General features: G+C 37.5%; 1 protein-coding gene across 2 annotated transcripts in view; it reads right to left on the reverse strand.

Moving 5' to 3' along the window:
- Positions 1–8,418: 8,418 nt before the first annotated feature.
- LOC150084528 (dual specificity tyrosine-phosphorylation-regulated kinase 1B-like) overlaps positions 8,419–23,535 on the reverse strand; it is a 378,795-nt gene continuing 363,678 nt past the window's right edge. For both annotated transcript variants that reach the window (XM_090376473.1, XM_090376472.1), the window contains one exon: positions 8,419–9,630. In XM_090376473.1, the coding sequence (XP_090232599.1) occupies positions 8,738–9,630 (893 nt within the window). In that variant the 3' untranslated portion in view covers positions 8,419–8,737. The remainder of the gene's footprint in view (positions 9,631–23,535) is intronic.

Here is a 23,535-nt window from a genome sequence, read left to right on the forward strand (position 1 = left end):
TGGGCTTTCACATTATTATGGTGAAATGTGTTTCCCCTTCCATGAAATATTCAATCATATAAAAAACATAAATGAATTTTTAGAAACTCATTACTCAGCATCATGTTTGTTGCAACTCGTGCGTGCCGTGTTCTCTGTTATTAATTGCTTATAATTTTTACTGTTTTAAATTTTACAACCAAAAAAAAAAAAAAAAAAAAAAAAGTCAGTGAACAGAAATATCAATTGGTATGTACATATTACAGTACGTATTAATTAAGCTATGTATTTAAAGTGGGGTCCACTGTATTTTGTTGGGAGATCCCTGGGTTAGGTTCTGTGCTATCGAACTTGTGCTTGTTTGAGACCATAAAAATAATTGTGACTTTGAAGAGTGCAGTTAGTGACTTTTAAAGAGAGCAGAAGGTACACAATTTAGATGCTGCAGAAGAGATTGTGCTTAGCAGTGATGAAGAGGAAGAAAATCAATTGAACGTACATTCTGTCACATATACACCGATGAGCCGAAACATTATGACCACCAACCTAATATGATGTTGGTCTTCCACGTGCAGCCAAAACAACCCGTACCCGACGAGGCATGGATACCACAAGATTTCTAAATGTCTTGTGGTATCTGGTACCAACATGTAACCAGCAGATCCTTTAACTCCTGCAAGGTCAGTGGTTGAGATGCCGCAGATCGGAGTTGCTGTTTCAACACAAACCACAGATGCTCGATGGGATTGATGTCTGGGGAATTTGCAGCCCAGGGCAATGCTTGCAAGTCTTTCTCATGTTCCGCGAACCAGTCTCGAACAATCTGGGCAGTGTGGCATGGTGAATTATCTTGCTGAAAGACGGGCACTGCCAGAGGGGAAGACCATTGCCATAAAAGGGTGTACCTGGTCAGCAATGATGTTTAGCTAGGTGGTTGATGTCAGAGTGCCTGGCACATGGATGACTGGACCCAGGGAATCCCAGCAGAACATCACCCAAAGCATGACACCACCGCCATCAGCTTGTTTTTGTCCCACGGTGCATCCAGGCAGCATCACTTTCCCAGATAAACGATACACACGTACCCGGCTGTCCACACATTGCAACAGGAAACATGATTCATTGGACTAGACGACCTTCTTCCAATTACTCAGGGTCCAGTTTCAATGCTCGCGTGCCCATTGTAGGTGTTGTCGCCAGTGAACCATGGTTAGCATAGGCACTAAGAGCGGCCTGCAGCTACGCAGCCCCATTTTCAGCAGGGTTCGATGTACTGTGTGTTGTGACACATTACTCCTGTCACCAGCATTCCAATTACTAGCGAGATGTGCCAGTCGCCACATACCATCCGGGAGAGCTTTCGCTCACCTTATGCATCAATGCACCATGATTGTCCAACACCTCATCGGCGGTTCATGGGTTCCCCCTACTCGGGCCACTTTCGGTAGGTACTAACCACGGTCAGCTGTGGTTAGTACCTACCGAAAGTGGGATGCTGGTGAGCATCCCACCAGCCGTGCCGTTTCGTTCTGACCCAGTTATTTGGCCTTTGTCAAGTTCGCTTAAGCCTGCTGTCTTTCCCATCTGAAGAACAAGGGTAAACTGATTAACGGCGCTCAGTATTAGGTGTTTTTTTTACATCATGTCCCGACCTGCGCACACGCCATACTTCACCTGCAGTTGCTTCGATTTGCACAACGACTCGCTGGTCAATGTTTTGGCTCATTGGTGTACATCAGTTTGTAACGTAAGACATTTGTTCAGTTATTACTATTTAAGTTACTATTATAAAAATAAAGTTAAAATATTAAGTTATTACTACTATAAAAATTAAGTTTCCGATAGTTATAAAAAAAATGGTGTGTATTTGTTACTGGTCCTTTTGTACTGGTTTTTAGTCCCATATAACACAGTTTCGCATTACATGAGATTTTGTAGGAACCAAACTACTGTGTTATACGAGGATTACCCATATTGAAAATTTCACATTCTCAACTATGAAGCACTGGATGCACATCAGTGGTTGGATATTTTTTAACATTGTTGCCTCAGCTGCACACACTTGTTCCACTGATGATGCAATGTAGTTATTCCACTTTGTAGAATGATTCATAAAAGTTGATATAACCGGTTTGTTTGGAAATTTTTATCCAGCCATGTGAAATTTAAGTTTTGAGAAATAGAGCTCTGCTAAATAATGTGGGTGCAAGAGCAATTTTTCAATGGTATGTGGATCAATTCATGAAGAGTATCCTTTAGAAATTCTCAAGGAAATAATTCCAATGATTTCAATTCTGTAAGCATGGTAGACATGACCAACTGATTTCATATCATCCAGGTTATAGATTAGAGATGACCCTATTATTAAAATGTTCCTTCACGAAATGTAGAACTGCATTCCATGTATGTGGTTTTGACCGATCTCGTTGGAAAAATGCTTAAAGTGGATATCTGCTTTAAACTCCAGCTGTTGCAGCAATCATTTTCACAAATTTCCTTGGGCTAAGAATAACCATCCACTGTACGTATGAAATATATTTCAAGACATCCTCATGGACTTCTTCAGTGAACAACACACTTCTTATCACAGAACCAGATGAGTGAAAATTTTTCACTAACCTCAAAATTGTTGATTGATCTTCCTGGATCTTTTGTGCAACCAGTATCACTTTAAGCTTACACTGGACCATTATAAAACTGCCAGTTTAAAAATGCCATTGCACACAAAAAACATGCTGCAAAATAGTGTGCTCCATCTTGCTTACAAAATTTTCTGTAAGCTACCTAGTGCTGTGCCCATCAGGGCACAGCACTAAGTAGCAAAAAAATTCCCATTTCTAGAGTGTTGAATGACACTCAAGACAGTGGAATTCACCACTGCAATGTAGGCATTCAAAGGCATGCTGGTTTATAATTTTTTTGTTAAACACTGGATTGATAATTAACAAAAAGGTTATTACAGTAAACTCTCGTTATAGCACTTTCAAAGAGACTGGCCCTAAAGAGCAGTATAAGTGAGTGTTATAATAGCAAGTTACTGCATGGGACCAGAAAAAAAACAGCATTAAAAGCAGGAGCATTATAACAGGAGTTTACTGTGTGTGTGTGTGTGTGTGTGTGTGTGTGTGTGTGTGTGTGTGTGTGTGTGTGTGTGTGTAAAAAGTTTCCTTCATTTCTATCCTAACAAATAACGGCATATTATATATATATATATATATATATATATATATATCACACGTAAAATAGTGTGTGTGTGTGTATATATATATATATATACACACACACACAGGGCTGCAGTGGAGGGTATAAGCCGTATACCCTCCAGATTTTTTTTTAGCTGAATAGCGTATACCTTCTGGTTTTTGAAAGACTTTAAGAAACAAATATTATTGAAATATTTACTGAAAATTAAAAAGTAAATTTATTAGAATTTGATAAATATATATACCCACACACACACAAACCAGTATATGCTGTATACCCTCTGGAATACTCCCTGCTTTTTGTAACATTCAAAGAGTATACCTTTTGCTAATTCTATGACTACAGCACTATATATATAAAACAAAACCAAATCATGAACATAATAAATGATTAATAACCGCCTATCTTCAGAAGCAATATTTGGCATGTATTCAGTTCAAAAATTCAGTTTTTCAATTGGACATTAAAAATTATAAACAATAAAGTAGATGAATTCAAAATAAAATAAAATAAAAGCAAAAAACAAAAAAATTATACATATTTTTCACCGAAATTAAGGTTAGCATTACAACACCTGGAAAAAATGAAAAATAATTATTAATATTTCTACATTATACGAAATGGTGGCCTATTTAAAACAATAGAATAATTTTTTCTTATTTTTATGAGTAACTAGATATACTAAGCAAAGAATTTTTGTTTTGAAGGCCATAAAACAAAAAAATTAAAACATGCACAAGGATCAATCAAAATGTTTTTTTGGCTACTAAACTATTTTGAAACTAAAGAATTAAGATGCTGACTTCAAATTTTGTGCATAGCTAATACATTATCCTCCAACATGCACTGGGGCATTAAATGAGAGAGAGAGAGAGCACACTTGGTTATGAAAATGACCAAATTTTATCCCTGTGGACCTTAATAACATCTAGAGGCTCAAATTCTGCTCCACTCCTATAAGGCTGTAGCTATCTCTCTCTGACCATCACAAAGTTTTTCCACTGGGCACTTCTTATTTCCAACCCAAAACCTGGATTAAATCTAGTTGATCTAAATCTGAGTTTTTGGGTAGAAAATGACAGAGTATTCTCTCTCACTTTGTGACAGAGTGTTTTGATGCTGATACAAATATACCATTTTCAACAGACAACTGCATTCAAGGTTTCTTCAATTACAGTAGACAAAGTCCAAACACATAAAACAGGCCAATGCCATCATGTTAGCACCACTGAACTTTATGTTGATACAACAAAAGCCTGGTGAAATCATCCTTTGGGCATATGCCACAACCAAGTGCATCAATGTGATTCCTGTACTATGTGAAATCATTCATTACTCTACTAATAGGAAATACGAGTGGCATTCAATAAATTATCTACCTAAAGTACTTCTGAAATATAACTACCTAAGGTAGTTATATTTCAATGATCCATACTAATTTTGATCCCACTACGTTTTTAGGTTGTGCAGCTGTAATAGAAAGAAGACACGTGTATCAAATTATGGATTTGCTGAAATTGGAGCATTGTTCAATCAAGTGTCTCACCAAAGAAGGAAATGGACCAAAGGCCATTCATGAAAGGAGGGTGGCTGTGTAGGGCAACACTGCACCCTCAGGGTACCAAGTGAAATCCTGGTCAAAACAATTCAAGTGGGGTAGAGTCCATCGAAGATGATCCACGTCCAGGAAGGGTTGTGCCAACCTGTGGAAATCTTTGTGCTGAATGATAGGCGTTTAAAGTTGTCCAAAATCTCTAGAGAATGTGGCATATCAGAGAGATCAATTATAACCATCCATGAACATTTGGGAATGACTAGGGTCAGTGCCAGGTGGGTCCCCAGATTTCTGACCCCTGTGCATGTACAGAGTATGGTGTTGTGAGGAGAATTTAGAGCTTTATGGAATGGATTAATGCAATGGAAGCACAAGGGTCTCTCCCTCCAAATTTTGGACACAACCTTCAGCTGGCAAGATTATGGCCACCATTTTTTGGGATGCTGATGGAATTTTGTACATTCACCACTTGGAACACAGACAGTCATGGGGTCACATGTATCCCTACTGTATCACCTAAGGGATGTCATAAAGGAAAAATGCCATGGAAAACTTTCAAGAGGTGTGCTGCTTCTTCAAGACAATGTACCAGTGCACAGGTCGCATACTATCCACATTACAGTCCAGATCTGGCCCCCAGTGAGTATTTCCTGTTTCGATACCTTAAGAAAAACATAAACAGATTTCACTTTGCTGATGATAATGAATCAAAGTCCGCTGTTTCTGCATTCTTTGGTGGACAGGACAAAGAATTTTATTAGTCTGATACTTCCTCATTGCAAACAAAAAAAAAGTTCATGTGAGCACATTGAAAAATAATTTTTACATCCATCCCCTTTCCTTCACAGGTAGGTAGATAATTTATTGAATGTCTCTCGTAGCTTTGTGCTATGAGTAGCATTGTGACCATGCCAAAGTGTTATTCTGATGGTTCAATGCTTATTCCTGTTCTGTCAAATGTTTCTCAAATCAGCTCACTAAGGATGTATTTCCAATCTCCTCTCCCTATTAATTTCGACTGTCAAGTGATCTGGGGATCATTATTGGTATCTACTGTTATTGTGTGTAACTTCCATATTTTATGCATAAAAATGAACATGTCTGCAGTTTAAATTTTAGTACATATGTATAAACAACTTATACTACTGATAGCAAACAGTTAATCACTAAAAATTGACATATTTAAAGATATTTTTATGTTCCCTAATAAAGTGATAAATAATTCTGATTCATCACAGAAATTTTCATAACTGTAATAAAAAGCAAAGACGAAGGCTAAGAGAAATTCAAAGTCCATATTACATTGCTGATTTATCCCCAATGAGAAGCTGAAACTGTAACAAATTTATACTGCAAATTATTTAACATTTGTTATTTGGGGTTGGAAAAGGAATTAGGAACGGAGACGAGGAACTGCATTAGGCTAAATTGTGAATTTCTGAGATATCAATTCTACCAAAAAGCATTTATTTTGGTGATTTTTTTGTTAGTTTACTCATTCACATTTATTCAATTTAACTTTTGTCAAGGTTACAAAATGAATTTCACTAATTTTCTTCCTATACATAAATACAGCACAGATACGGTAATAAAAGAGAAAACTGTAAACACTTTCAATAACGTGAAAGTTCAGTTGTAGCAATCAAAGGAGCTTAATAATCTGTCAAGCTGATTATTAATCAAAATTTTTGTGAACCATATGATCACTGTGTTCCATTTCAATCATTGATGTCAATGAATATTAAGATTTTATCATATCTGGTGTCCTGAATTTTCTGGAAGTCACATTTTGCATTTAGCTTCAGAAATATTTAATTCAAAGACTTTTAACAAAATTTACAATGTGAAAGTACAAAACTTTCAATCTGCATTACACTAAATTGGTCATATTAATTTGTTTATTTTGGTGGAAAGGCTTTTTGTTTGTTTCACAACCAAATTTTACAAGCTTTTTCATTTTTTTTTCCAAAACTTTACAAATTTTGAGTAGAACACTAGAAACTGATTATTGCTAGTTTTTAAAAACTGCTTGAAGTGTAATACTTATATTTCAATAAATAGTAGTTAAAAATTCTTTACAGTATTACAATAGTCTGCAAATCAAATGAATGAAAGGCCAGATTAATTTTCACACATTTAAGTTTTCTTCATTGAATACTTACTTATGTAGGCTTATAATTTTTTTAAATTTATTCATGCAATTTTATTCCAGAGACACATGAAATGGAATGCTGTTATTTCTCTCAGATGATTCACCTAAAAAAAAATAAAATAAAATAAAGAGCTAAACAACTGTGAAACAGTTAATGCCATGGAAAGGAGGGTGTTACTGTATTCTTGTAGGGCACTAAAGAGAATCTCATACTCTTCCCCAAATTATTCAATATACAGAATGTGCTGCCACTATTTCAAACCAATTTCCAAATCCTAATAAAACTTTTACAGCACTAAAACAGTTTCTTATATTGCTATAATTTGGTAAAATTCAATGGTACACATGCAAGTGCTAAAATTAAATACTTTAAAATGACGTGATTTCATTTTAAAGAGCAGCTTGTTTTATACGCCTGATATAAATGTATTTCCCTATCTTCCAAGCAATCATAAAAGAGATAATAAATTTAACAAACAAAATATCACACTCCAAAATGTGAGCAAAGGTAACCAAGTAATGACAGACATAAAAATGATGATGCGCAAACACACACACGCGCGCACACACACACACGCACACTTTGCAAATGTATGAATGAAAAATGGTTAAACACCTCTAAAAATCTAAATAAAATATAGTAGTATGATGAATAAACTCTGCACATTTTAACTATAATTTCTATTATCACAATAAAAAATTTAGCGGAAATATAAATTCTCTAACATCTGATATTTTTACGTACACCTTTAGATTTCTACATACACTGGTAGGCATATAAATAAGGAATGATTTATCTTTAAAAACATTCTGCTGTGAGCCTTATTAAAATGAACAGAATCAAAGGTGCAAATAAAGTTACTGAAACCCTTGAATGAAAAGTCCTTTTATGTACATACACAAGACATGTACGTGTGTATATGTGCAGGTGTGTGCGTGCACACACATGCACACGCACACACACACACACTGAAAATCAGATATACATTTCACATAACCACTGTCCAAAGATATTTACAGCAACAGATTTCCTCAAGTTCTACCTGTCACCAATTTTACTGAGTTGAAGCATAATTTTTGAAGCAACACAGAGGATTAGTGGCAGCACATTGTACATTTTTACAAACCTTCAGTTGCAACAAGGCATCAGTCTGGGAGAGCAAGAGGTACAAGTGTAAACTTCAAACAACTGTTGAAAAAATTGCACAGACTGGGGCCTGTATCAGGAACAATAAATAGCAATTGATACTGCATGACTTATTTACATAATCTGCAAAACAAATAAAAAAAAAGTGTTTCTGCATCACTACAAGTTCATTTACACTGTCATATGTGTGTGTCGGCTCTCTGCTCATTTTTATGGCACCACACAAATTACATGCTGCCATATACAGATAGCCTGCTTGCCGGGGCAGTGTTCTTCTGGTATAATAAGTTAGTGAGTCCAACGACTTCTTTCAGGTTTTTTTTTTCTTTTTTTTTTTACAATACTGCAATATGACAACCATTTTTTTTTAAAAAAAGGGGAGGGATGGGAGAAGGACAAAGAAAGGAAAGAAAATGTGTACAGCAAGTTCTTCCAATTAAGAATGGAGACTGCAGTTTCTCCATTTTAAATACTTTAAAACAAGCGCTCAATGATCTATTACTTATTTGTACTGTTAAGGAATGCAAATTTATAACCACAGCTCTGGTAATACCAAAGCTAAAAACTTCTATACATCTTTCTACAATTCCATTAACAGGGATCTTGTAACCAAATTCACACTAATTTTTAGTGAAGTACCGGAGATCCAGGTTAGTGGTTGATGTATGCATAACAGGATGAATATACCTAAGGAAATGTGTCAGTGAGTGGTTAAAGAATTCTGTTCCACACAGACACTAATCATGGGGGAACTGTCCCCTTCTTCAGACTGTTTCTGAGGTGTCACATCATGAGATACATAACTGGAAGCCTGTGGTGCTGTGTTTGAAGTGGAAGCAAGTCCAGTATCAGGAAAGTTTGTGCCAAGGTATGGAGGGTTCTGTCCACTATATACAGTCCCAGCATGTATTAAAGGCTGGTAACCTTCCAGATGAAGACTCAAAGAACCTGTCTGTGCACAATCCAAAGGTGTAAACAAATTACCCGTGGTACTGATGTCCATTGGCATTATTTCGGAAGACAAAGTAGCAGAAGAACAAGGTTGATTCCTACTGCTGGAACTAGTTACACTTGATGGTGGTGGCTGGTACACTTGAAGGGGGTCAAGACTAGATGCACTAATATGAGAAACTGGTGCAGCAGTTATACGAGACTGATTTGGTAAACCTGTCTGAGAATGATGAAGATGCCGCCGGTAAGAATGACTGTGGTTGTGCACATGTGCATGTCCTGTGCCACTAAGGCGACTTGATGATGCACCAATGTGAACATGATGTCTAGTAGTTGCATTACCAGCTACTGATACAACCACAGGTACAGGAGTTCCTGTTGTAGCTGATGTTCCCGTCATTCCAAGTGCACTCCAAGCTTGAAATTTTTGGGATGAACGGAACACACTGGAAACGGCCACACTTACAACAGGGCTCTCACATTCCATTACAGATGACGGTGCTGTAGAAATGCCTGCTGACCCACTCAAATGCATATTGTATGCACCTGTCTGAGTATAGCTGTGCTGTAATTGTCCATGAGGATGCTGGTGAGTTGGGTCAGAGCGGGCTCGACCTATTGCATGTGATGGAACAGATGATGCTATTAAAAGAGAAAAATCAAATTAGAAAAATGTTTACATCCATATTATCATATATGCACAAAAATTACATTTTAAATTTATATACAAATTTATACATATATATATTGGTGACACACTAGCACATCTCCAGTCCACCTCCCCTGAGTCCAAGGAAGCTTTCATAATTATGGTTAAGGGTTTATTTACTTCCTTTGCTGACAGACATTTTACACATAGGTGTGATCAAAAAATTTGGTGATAACTAATATTTTGGGAATGATGAATTCCCCAAATCTGCCCTATCTGCCAGGATCTCCTTTGAAGTAGTCTTCTTGATACTGTATATACCAATTCCAACACTTCTCAAAGTACAGTTAACCCCTGCTATTCGCGGTATCTGTATTCGCGATCGCTGATTTAATATAAAATGAAACCTAAAAAAAAATGTGAATTTTAAAGCGCCATGAATATTTTCCGCCATAAAAAACTTGGGCGTGGCTAAAATTATCTTTCCCGGTCAAAACAGCGCTCAGTGGGTGGGGGGAGATGGGTGACAAAATCGCGAGCGTGGATGTTTCTCGCTAATCCTTGTTCAGTATGTGTTATGCGCTTGTCATGGAAGGTTTCGTCGTTTGCTTTTAATTTATATGCTTATAAATTGAATAAATTTATCAATTTATAAATTGATATGCTTACAAAAGTGATAAATCTACCGTTTTGCAGCGTAAAACAGACTTTTTCGAGTGTGTTAATGGAAGAAAGTGACTTTATTGTGGACAAGTTCTTTCTAACCCGTACAAAAATATGGCTACGAATAACAAGGGAAATGTGAAAAGATCAAAGAAGGTGATGACATTAGCGAATAAAATTGAGTTATTAGACAAAATTTCTAATGGTGAAAGTGTCTCCTCAGTGGAAAAACATTATAAAATCAATGATTCAACGGTACGATCAATCAAAAAATCGGAAGAAAAAATCCGCCGTAGTGTCTGTAAAAACGCACTAATTGCTTCAAAAATTTGCTCTGTAACTCGTGATGTTAAATTAGAAAAAATGGAAAAGGCTTTAAATCTGTGGATAGAAGATCGAACTCAAAATAAAATTCCATTAAGTTCACTCATCATTTGTGAAATAGCAAAACTCCTTTATCAACACTTTAGCGAAACTGGTGATAGCACTGGTGGGATAAGTTTTTTAGCTAGCAAAGGTGCTGGTTTGAAAGATTTGTTTGAAATTTCTAATAAATATTACATTTAATATTAAATTGTTTCTTATTTTCATTTCGATGCCATATGCTTGCATTTTACTATGTACTGTCTATGTACATAGTCATATTATGAAGGTACATATAATACATACATAGACAAAATTTTAGACTAGCTCCCTTTCTTATATATTACATACTTTGGAACGGAACCCCTTTATTACTATGGGAGCCATAACTCAGTATTTGCGTTTTCGGTATTCGTGACATTTCTCAGGAACGTAACCCCTGCAAATAGCGCGGGTTTACTGTATTCCTGATAGGCTTATTTTGGAATTGCTAGTAATAGTTTCCTCAGTTGCTGAAATCTGTGACATTTCAAGTGGGCTTTAAGCAGGGGTGGGGGAACACCAACACAAAATCCAGTGAATATGGCAGCTGGGGTCAACAGTGATGGAAGCGCTTTGCAAAAATTTCTTGAATAGAAAGCTCTAAATGTGCAGAGGCTTGTCATGATGCAAGTGTTAATTTCCACCAAACTATTTTTCTTGCTGTTTTCTTCAACCAGCATCACTGCAAAAATGTTTTCAGTATTCATGGTTTACAGTTTGTCCATATGGGACAAATTGATAACAAACAATGTCCTCTGAGTCACAATATGACAAGCATGGTCTTCACATTTATTTGAGATTGTCATGCTTTTCCGAGCCTTGCTGGTGGAGTCTTCCACTGACAGGACTGGGCTTTTGTTTCACAATCATAAGTGTTGGTCATGATTAATCACCAGAAATGATAGGGGAAACGAAGTATGGATCAGCTTTAGTGCATTGACAAAATACCTGACATATGACAACTTAGCTGAAACGTGTCACATTTCCAAATACTGTGTTAAAATTAATTGACATGTCCCATAAGAAACATCAATTTCACCAACAACTCAGCAGATATAATGTCAGTCCTCCTAATTAGATCACAAACACGTGCAATTGAATCGTTGGTTTTTGAAGGCAAGGGTTAGCCAGAGCAGTGATCATCTTTGACAGACAAGTGACCCTTTTTAATAAACTTCGCGAACAGCTGAAAAGTCTTTGAAGACACACCACATCTTCTCCAAAGCTGTTTTTAACATTTCCAAATACTGTGTTAAAATTAATTGACATGTCCCATAAGAAACATCAATTTCACCAACAACTCAGCAAATATAATGTCAGTCCTCCTAATTAGATCACAAACACGTGCAATTGAATCGTTGGTTTTTGAAGGTTAGCCAGAGCAGTGATCATCTTTGACAGACAAGTGACCCTTTTTAATAAACTTCGCGAACAGCTGAAAAGTCTTTGAAAACACACCACATCTTCTCCAAAGCTGTTTTTAACATTTCCTGGGTGTCTGTTGTATGCAAAATATATTCTATTTAAATGCAAGCTAATTCAGACTGACTGTAGATAAATGGTTGATTCATGTGTTACTACATCTAGGTGAGTAACAGAGTAAGTAGTGATAAGTTGTAACTCACTATGGTGCTGTACTTTCACTATGCAGCCAGTCCATGAACGTTTTGTATCTCAGAATCAGTTTGAGTAATGGTTTATCAGTCAGATTACTACTACTTGGTCAGATTGGTATTAACCAAGAAAAACAGCACCTCATTAAAAAAAAAAAAAAATATATATATATATATACAGATATATATATATCTGATTTAAGATAATTTCATGGTTTAAAACAATTCTTCGGTATGTCAGATAACAAATTAAAAGGAGTATAAAATTTTACAACTTATAATAAATAAAAAAAAAAAAAAAAAAATTGAGCTTTTATATCAGTTTTATATTTTTATTTTAAATATGCATATATAATTGGAATCTTTGATGTAACTTTGCCTTGAAATTTACTTTCCTATGTGGGTCAACATTTTTTATTTATTTATTTATTTTTTTTTTTGTGAGACATTTTCACGAAACAGATTTGTAAAAATGTGGTTATGACAATGACACTTTGTCTCAATGCTTGTTTTAAGACATGTTTCATTATCTGTTTACATTTATGTAATTTATTTGTTTGATATGAGTTTGGAAGGTTGAATTATGTAATATAAATAGTAATTAAGTTAACTCATAAAGAAAAACAATGTAATTGCAGTTTCCACTCTCCAGGTCACCCACCTGTAACATCCAAAGATATTATGGCCAGTGAGAGCCATAATCCCTGTCACAGAGCTGAGTATAAATATTTGTAATCAAAATATTTGAAATTAAATTTCAATATTTCATGTCACCTTTGAAAATTTTAGAATCTGTTCAGCTAATAGTCTGAAAAAAAAAAAAAAAAAAAAAGATCTTGGTGATTGTAATCTTACACAATCACAAAAAAATCCAAAGAACGAAACTGAAGATCTTTCATTGCAATTATTTTGATCAATATAGCCTGTGCAACATGCTCTTCAAACATTATATAAGTATTTAAATATTGCAATAAATGAACTTGAGATTGGTGTACTGCTAACTGATGTTTTAATGAACACTCTTCCTCTACATTTTTTAAAATTTTGTTATGAAAGGTAACTTGAATGACATGTAGTCAAAAGTAGCAGTAAATTTCTGAGTGATTAGCATTAGCATTAGTAGAGGCATATGATGCAAGAAAGCAAGCTTATTCAGCATCAGCCAAAAAAAAAAAAAAAACCCTCTCCCATTTCACCCCTCCGTTCGTTCGAAATACCTGTCCAGTTGAGCTTTAAATTTGTTTAGGCTATCAACTTCAACAAGTGATGGAAGTCGGTTCCACCAACCAACCACCCGCTGGCCAAAGGCAAATTTCCGCACATCTATCCGACATCCGTCCTTCCTCAATTTGAATTTATGCCCTCTGAGGTGATTATTCTGAGAAAGATGAAGAATCCCACTGGCATTGAGCATGCTCAAACCATTCAAAGCCTTATACACCTCTATCAGATCACCTCGCCGGTGCCTAGTCTCCAGACTCTGTAATTTGCAAAACTTAAGCCTTTCTTCGTAAGAGCAACCCTTTGTTCTATTTACTAATCTTGTTGCCCTTCTCTGTACCCATTCCAGCAGCTCTACATCCTTCTTGAAATGAGGCCTCCAGACCTGTATACAGTACTCAAGATGTGGCCTAACCATTGCCTTATACAAGGGAATAATCACCTCCTTATCCCTGCTAGAAAAATTCCTGTATATCATTGACAAGACACCATGAGCTACTCTTGCAGCTCGTCTGCACTGCTCAGAGAACTTCATATCTGCCTGCACAATTACCCCCAGGTCCTTTTCATTCTCCACCACTGTCAGTGTAGTACCGCAGAGTTGATACATTGCTCTGGGGTTACTGTTACCCATATGTAGTACTTTACATTTGTCAATGTTAAACTTCATTTGCCACCTCTCAGCCCATCTGTTCAACCTTTCCAGATCCTGTTGCAGCAGCATAGCGTCAGTAGTGTCCTTAACGACCCTGCCAACCTTTGTATCATCTGCAAACTTAGACATTAAACTTGATATCCCATCATCAATATCATTCATAAACACCGAAAACAACAATGGACCCAACACTGAACCTTGAGGAACTCCACTAATAACATTAGTCCACGTTGAGCAGTGTCCATTGATTACCACTCTCTGTCTTCTGCCACTCAACCATCCCCTTATCCATAGCAGCAATTTGCCTCCAATGCCACACTGCTCCAATTTGTGCAGCAGTCTTCCATGTGCAACAGTATCAAAAGCCTTTCTAAGATCCAAATATATAATATCAAAGTTATTCCCTGCATCCAGTTCTTTTGTGACTACATCATAGTATCCAATCAAATTGGTCAGGCAAGACCTGCCCTTAACAAAACCATGCTGCGTCTGAGCTATAACTGAATTCTTGTCTAGATGATCCTGCAGTGCTTCTTTAACCAGTGCCTCCATTAATTTACCTGGAACAGAAGTTAAACTAACAGGTCTATAATTACTTGTGTCAGCCTTTGATCCTCCTTTGTGAATTGGGGTTACATTTGCACATCTCCAGTCTATGGGTACCTCCCCTGAGTCCAAAGAAGCTCTCATAATTATGGCTAGGGGTTTGCATACTTCCTTTGCTGCCTCCTTTAATATAACTGGATAGATCCCATCCACCCCAGGTGCCTTTTTTATGTTTATCCTCAACAATCTCTCCTCCACTTTCCTCTCAGTTATTACAAAATCATCCAGCTCACTGCCAATGTTTACTTTACCTACATCATTCTCCTTCCTGAATAACTCCTCATGCGTGAATGTAGATGCAAAATACTCGTTTAGATTGTTAGCCACCTGAGCAGGATCCTCAACTGTTGAACCATCAATATCCAGTGGACCAATCTGATTCATCCCTTTCCTTCTCGAGTTCAAGTATGTAAAGAACTCCTTTCTGTTTTTCTTTGCATCCTTTGCCAAGGATTTTTCGTAGTCTGCCTTTGCCTGCCTAATCTCCTTTGTGACTTGGTTACAGACCAACTTATATCTATCATAGGCTTCCATGTCACCCATTAATTTGTATGTATCCCATGCATTTTTCTTCTCTGCCACATGTCTCATTAGTCCATCTGACAACCATTTAGGCCTAAACCTTGAACAATATTTCTTAGTTGGTATGTAAAGCCTGGTAGCCACCAAGATTAGTTCCTTGAATGCTTCCCATTTTGAGTTTGCTGTTGGTAACATCATCAGTTGGTCCCACTGTATAGAATTTAAATACTGTCTCAGACCATCATAGTCGCCTTTACGAAAACAAAAACCCTTCCCTTTACCTCTGATGGTAGTTACCTCCTTGAGTAAATCCCACTTCAACACACTGTGATCACTGCCACCTAGTGGTTCATTTATCTGCAGATTCTTAATGCATGAAGAATCACTACTGATAATCAGATCAAGAGTATTGCTCCCTCTTGTTGCCTCACGAACATGCTGATGTAGAAAACAATCATCCAATAAATCCACAAAAGCCTTGCTAGTGTGCGAGTGACCAACCCAGAAATTCCAGTCAATATCTGGGAAATTAAAATCCCCCATTATAAGACTAGTGCTTGCATTGCCTGATTGTAATCTAATGGAAGAAATGTAATCAAATTTGGAACATATACTCTCAGAAAGGATGTAAAAAAAAAAAAAAAAAAAAAAAAAAAAAATGTACAAAATTAGTTCAAAAAACCAACATCCGAGGAAAAGTGCTGTGAATGATTACATACTCTCCCGCTCCACCAGCACAAATACTAAGTGGAAGGCTTATGATGCTGCAGGTGACGATGCCATAGTGTAAGAAGCACAATGCCTCTGACTCAACCAGCATGAAAGTAATGCAACAGTAGTTATTCAGGTTTGCAGGCAATGCAAGCACTAGTGAAGAAGTCTGATGACACCATGTAATGCCAGAAAAATGATGGCACAGTTCAAAGAAAGAGGTCTGGGAGTGAAACCACAAAATGGCAAAACTCATTGACTGAGAGTGGGCTGAAGATTTTGCTACTTCAGTGGTGGAAAGATCCACAAAGAGTGGTGTACTTTTGTAACTGCTAAAAAAAAAAAAGGTTCTTCGAAGTTCTTTGAAAGTTTCTTATTGAATTTGTCTTAGTTGCCTCTGCTTCACTAAAATAACTGTCCAGTTTTACAATTTTGCAGAAAAAAAATATCATAGGGCAGAAGGTCAGATGAATAAGTAGGTTTTTATAGGACAGTTACAGTGCCTACAAAGATAATCAGAAATTCTGAAATTTCTAATCGTGTTATATCATGGAGTAATTTTCATGATAACACTGCTTATCCATAGCATGTCAGGTCCCTTCCTTCCAATTGCATCTCAAATGCTAAATGATTTTGAAATGTAGTCTTATTAAAAATAATACATTGTGGTTTAAATTCATAATGAATTATGCTTTTCTAGTTAAAAGCTAATCCTAGTGTAACTTTATCTTTAGCCCTGTTAATCTAATATTGTTTTTTTTTCCAGGGAGCTAAGGATACTTCCATTCGAGGGATTTATGATTTGTCTACAGATAACATTATGTTTTATCTCTTGTAACTCTTGTTTTTAGAAATACTAGATCATGATCACAAATTTCAACCAGTTCTTTTGAAATTTTAACTTTCGATTCAATTTGATTCACAGATAACAACTACTTCGAACAAAGAAATGGCTTTGCAACTTTTATTTGAAATTTTATCTTAAGAGGCTGTTTTCAGTCTTTATTTGATACATATCATTTGTTGACATTAGCATAGGCATATGATGCAAAAAAGCAAGCTTATACAGCATCAGAGAGAGAGAGAGAGAGAGAGAGAGAGAGAGAGAGAAACACTTCCCATTTCACCCATTCATTTGCCCCAAAATTTGCCCAGTTCTTCCTTACAGCAGATCCATCTCTAAAACACTTGTATAATTTCTAAAAAATTAAGATATGAAATTATTTAGTACTTACAATAAATAAAAAATAAGCCTCTGCAAACAGGTAACCAAAATGCCACTTACTTAAAAAAATTCTAGACATTCCCACTTACTTAAAATAAAACTTTTTTCATATTCAGTGTTTAAATATTTTTAACAAATTCAGTCCTGGAACTTTTTTGGTCTACCTGAAAGTTGATGAACAAACAAAAAGAACCTTTCAGCCAATTGGAATAGCATACAGATATTTTTATACTTTATTTGGGAAAGAGAATAATTAATATTAACATTTGTTTAATGACAAAAAGTGCTCTTAAAAGCAGTGCAGCTAAAAAGTCATTAGGGAAATTTATTTTCTCATAAGAAATAAAGAATAGAGATGGGGAGGGGCATTTTGCACATTTGACAAGTTTTGCCTATTTTACTAATAAAACTTCAGTATGCTACATGTATATAATCCTTCTTGCATCTGGTATTAGAGATACACATTAATATTATACCCATGTCTAATTTTAAGAAAACAATAGATTTCCATCCTTCAGCTAAAATCAGCTGACAGGGATACAGAAGTAAAAACTGCAATAATAAATAATAATAAAAATCCCATAAAGGAGAAAGGGTTTTATAATAATAATATCAGACCCAGGGTTCAAATCCCACCAGGGGGAAGCAGATGGGAGGGGGGAAATAATGAAAGCCGCTTCATCGGACCTACCTTTCCCAAGGGCAGAAGTTACGGCTGAGGCAGAGTGGTGCCATCTGGTGTTGCCCCCAATAACTACCACCCCACCACTGGATGCAAAAGCCAAAGCTACAACAGATCCACCATAGCAGGACGAAGATGACAAATAGAAATATTGAACATATTGCATTGAGTATGGCACAGGATAAAGTCATCCATGTTCAGCCCTTAGTGAGAAGAGTCAGAGGCATTCTCCTGTGGATGACAGTGAAACGAGTGGCACTGTCTCCTGTACTGGCCACCACAACTGAAGGGCAAGACCACCCAGGAAGGAAGAAGAATCCAATGCATGAAGTGGAGCATTGAAATTAATGCATTCATCATGCGAGCATACTACAAAATAACAAAGCTACAGAGAGACATTACAACCTACAGGAAGAAACTACACACCAAGTGGTTGGAATGGTCCCCAGCTGTTTAAGGGCACCAAACAGTGAATAGCAGACCAGAGATGGATCATCATCAAGAACAACCTGACAGCTCCCACAATATTAGAAAAAAATCAAGCAGGATGTGTGTGAACAACCCATTACAAACAACAGGATATGGAACCAATGGAATCAAAACTGGAGGAGGAACAGCCTAAATGGAAACAGACAAGACTGTGATATTCAGAATAGAAGAATGGAAAAAAGCCCTAACACAATTCGAGGGAATGGACCCCAAAAGACCTGCATATCAAAGGAGAGTTCAACAGAATCTTGTGACAAGTCACACACCACCTCTGTAGGTGGTCTGTGACTTGTCATCCTTAGAGAACACAAGTGCCCATACTTTCTTTTGCTGTGCTGTATCTGTCATACGATATTTACTTCACCGGAGAAGGCAGAATTACTTTCGTTTTCGCATGGGAGCAGAGCCTCACCCACGAAATTCCAAACCACTGCCCGACCTGCCGTAGTGGCCAGACGCTATTTATTCGTTCGGAGCGGGCAAACGTCCGAGCGTATTGTTGACAAAAACAGGGGAAATCGCGGCGCTAGTCGTAAAAGCAGGGGAGTTACATTTGGAAGAACACTACTAGTATTGTATTGGAATCAGGCATCAGCAGAGCGTTTATTATTTCATAGATTCCTTGTGTCGGAGTGGACGATTTGTATGTCCGTTTTGGCCTTTGTGCAGTCGGAAATGCAACCTCATACAAACATGAAATTCTTTTAACTACCTTCATAAATCGGACTTTTGGTTGAGTCAGGACGTTGTGAGGCGACAGTTCCCCAGATGTTTTTCTGCTTGATGAAACTAACTAGGGGGGAAATAAGGGGAGGCAGTCGGTCAGCAGAGGGTGTGATAGGCCAGTGGGGGAGTTGAGGTCGGGGTTCTGGGCAGTCGGAGTCGAGACCGGGAGAGGGCAGTTGGTGGGTGAACGAGGAGTGACTTGGAAGGGTAGTTAGCGGAGTTCGAGCGAGTATTTTAAGAAGTTAGAGAGTCGTCGCGATGATAATCTTTTGTAGAATGTGAAGAAAATATTCTTAAGAAGGGAAAACGAAAAGTCGGGAGAAGAAGGGGAAAACCCGTTAAGGAGATATAGGAAGGAATCGAGATGAACTACTGTCCTGTAACTACAGTTCCAGAGGCGATGCTGAATTATTCGGGTAAGTTAACCTTTGTTGTTTAATTACAAACGGTACTAAATTGCGCTAAGTCAAACATACTTCTCCCCCCCCCCCCCCGTTTATATATGTTTATTTGCTTAAAGACATCTATCCTCATGGACACTCACACTTTGATGAGAGTTTTGTTATTATATTTAGCATTTCATATTTAATAAATATTGTAACTTTTACATGAATGCCTGAATATTAATCATAACCTACAAACTTACTTGTTCCACAAGTGTGTTGTAATATTCGTCAGCTACGCGATGTATGAACAATAGTTGGCTATACGAATATACATGAAGAAACACAACAATTTTGCAAACCGGTATATATATTAATATATTAATCCGTTGGTTACCTAAATATGTAAAGGTATAAAAGCTCAAGGTTATTTTACTAAAGATATATACACTGTTTTGTCTAACTGTATTTGTAACAATTTAGTATGTTTAATAAACCATGTTTTGTTTGTTAATTGTTGCCTACTGATTACTCTCTGATGACACATGATTTCCGAATGGATTACTGATAAAGAACTATATTAATGCGGCGCTTTTGGTTCCAATCAAATAGAAAGGAGTCAAAGGTGAAAATCACAATGCGATCCTTGATGTTGCAAATTTGTTCAACGTTCATCTGAGTAAGTTTCGGGACACAGGATTTGTCCTAATTACTGCTAGACGATCACATGAAAGCCAGGTTTCTCCGGAGGTAAATATTAGTGAAATTCTTGCAAAGAACATTTAATCCCTAACTGACACATCACACCATAACTGAGAAGTTTTTGAACACTAGCAAGCATATACTATAACGGAGTAAAAGCCTGCGCAACAAATGAAGTAACAGTAGACATCATCTGCAGGGCCATTTACTGTGCCACTGTAGCAGCCACCAGAATGAATGGAAGGGAAACCAGAGAACAACATAACACAAAAATGCAAAGACAAGATAGTGCCATCAGAAGATAGAACAAATATGAGTGAAGACAGGCCAACTAACCAGGTAAAAATGGTGTAACAGAAGTAAGACGCTGAGCAGAAAAGTGAAGATCATCCTCAAAAAAGACAACCACAGCACACACGAGACCTATAGTCAGAGGACTGAAGAATACCATGACACACTCAAGCAAAAACTCCTGGCACTCAGCAAGAAACTTCACCATTACAGTGCTCAGAGGAAAATAAATAGAATATTTAATGAAAACCAGAGAGCCTTTTATAGGAAAATTGGACAAGAGGAGAAAGAAGGCAACAGATGCCGCCCCCACCCCACCACCACCAGAAGGTACTCAAGGAGTTCTGGGAGAAACCTGTGCAGCATCAAAGTTAGCTGCAATGGTCATGCACCATGGACAAATCTAGAAAGGAGGCAAACTATGAAGGTTCAATAGATTACAGAATGGGAGATTTGGGAAGATGTATAACAGCCGATCAGGAAGTCCCACAACTGGTGAAACCCCAGGAATAGATAATATCCACAACTACTGGTACAATAAATTCAGCTGCGCACACACACGCACGCATGCACACACACACATAGCGGAGCAGTTCACCAAGATAATAATGCATCCTGACACAATCCCAGAGTCTCTGACCCTGGGAATCGCTGACCTGAAAGCTGAGGACAATGACACTACAAACCAGACAAAGTACAGACCAATCATCTGTCTCCCTACAATGTACAAGATCCCGACCACTTGGAGAGGCAGAACATCATGGCCGAGCAGCAGAAGGGATGAAAACAGATGAGCAGAAGATGCAAGGAGCAGTTGACCATGACACTGCAAAAGCCCACAAACTACCACAAGGCCTTTGAATCTGTGCCCCATAGCCAGCTGATAGAGACTGAAGATTTACAAAGTAAACCCAACTCTGATACAACACTTTATAGAAGCAACGATGGAGGACTGAAGACCAGTGAAGAGATTGAAGTCATAACAGAGGAGGAGACCTACAAATATCTGGGGATGATGCAGGTCCACCAGTTAAAACACAAGGAGTCAAAGCTTGCCTCAAAAATACCACCACAGACTGAGAAACCTATTAAAATTAAAGCTGAATGGAGGTAACATGGTCACACCCATAAACATTTATACAGTCCTAGTATTAATGTACTCCTTCAGGATCGCAGATTGGACCAACACTGAGCTGGAGAAAGTTAAGAGATCGATGAGGATAATGATCACCAACAGGTGCCAACATCACCCAAAGTTGGCATCGGGAGACTGGCCATAACCCGTAAAGAAGGCGGGAGAGGATTAACTGACCTGACAGAACAAGAGAAGGTGATTAAGAACCTGTTGGATTACTTCCATAAAAATGCAGTACTAAGCGACCGAAATAACAAACGGCACACAACACTCAACCTCAACAAGGAGACCATACTTACACCAACAGAAGAAACAAAAGCATAAATATGGGTGAAGAAGGCACTCCACGGCAGACACTAATATGACATCCATTGGCGTCTAACGGTTAATTCAAGAAAAGAAAGCTCTTCGCCAAGAGGGAAGAGCTTTCCATGTGCCATCAATGCCACCTGGCCCCAGAAACATCCCAGCTGTTGTTGTTTAAAGGTATTCAGACACAAGGGCATCAATGGCAAAGATGTGTCTTTCCAAGTTTTTAATGTAAATAGAATATTTTTTTTAGATGTGTTTATCAAATCAGATTTGCTGAAAAAAATTAAACAGTTCATCTAGATTCACAGAATTACGTAAGATCTGTTGAAGGGTAAGTGGATTCTGGTTATTGCATAAACTCTGAAAACAAAAGAATCTGGAATTTCTAAATCAAGGGCATACCAAAAGAAAGCTCAACTTGGCATTGAACACAGAGTGGGGGATTTTTATTTGCTAATAGATGAAAATGCATGAGATGAGTATGGCCAATTCATAGTCTGGCAAGCATTACTTCTTCTCTGCAGCTTCCTCTGATGCTGGAGTGCCATATTTGTGGATTATATTTGTATTTTATTTCCTGTAGTTTATTGTTGATTTGATTTTTCCATATCTGGTCCATTCATTTTCACTTTCTCTAATAATGATTGGATTAAAATCAGATGCGGGACTATCATTGTTTTGTCTGGCAGTTCTGATGCTGACTTAGCTACATTGTCTGCTTTTTCATTGCCTTCTATTCCGCAGTGTCCTGGGATCCAGCAAAGAGTTAATTCGGTGTGCTTCTTGTGACAGAGGTTGATTAGAAAGCCAATTTCTTGTAGGAGAGGATGATGAGAATGTTGTTTACCCTGTATGGCTGAGATAACACTGAGCAAATCAGAATATATTAGGACAGAGAGTGCCGATGTGGACATATTTCACTTAATGCAAGCTGGATAGCATATACTTCTGCAGAAAGTATGCTGCACTCAACTGGAAAGGATTTTGAGATTACATGCGAAGGGAATACAGCTGCCCCTAAGTGTGTTTGGGACTTAGAGACATCCTTATAGACTATGAGTTTCCCAGCACGTTCTGAAGTATAGTTGGCATGTAACTGTTGGATATTAAGCAGCAGAATGGTATTTTTTAGTCACTGAGCAAAGTATAGATCAATGTCTATCCCATTGAGGCAAAGGCATATTTCTACTTTCCGCAATTTTATTGAGGTCGATTTTCCACTTCTGTAGTACTTCTTGAAGATGTATCCCAGCAGGCCTAGGTTCATTATGCTTGGTGGTTGTTGTTGTTATTTGGTTTTTTAGGAGCATTAGCAACTAAGGCCATATTGCTCCGGGGGTATGCGCTGGTCATTTCCCGACCTTTCCGCATCCTCCGTATTTGGGTCACGGGCTCGAACCACGGTCTAATCAAGAAGTGTGTGCTACACACTGCTGTTCTGCCCACCTGACTACGGAGGCGCCGCTTGGTTGTTGTTGTTGTTATGGGGGTTTAATAGCACATAAGCTACTATGGCTATAATTCAGCTATTTATTTATAATATAAGGAAATGAGAAA

This window comes from Mastigoproctus giganteus, chromosome 6 (genome assembly GCF_048544385.1).
Source record: "Mastigoproctus giganteus isolate SK-2022 chromosome 6, ASM4854438v1, whole genome shotgun sequence".
In the NCBI taxonomy this organism is placed as follows: Eukaryota; Metazoa; Arthropoda; class Arachnida; order Uropygi; family Thelyphonidae; genus Mastigoproctus; species Mastigoproctus giganteus.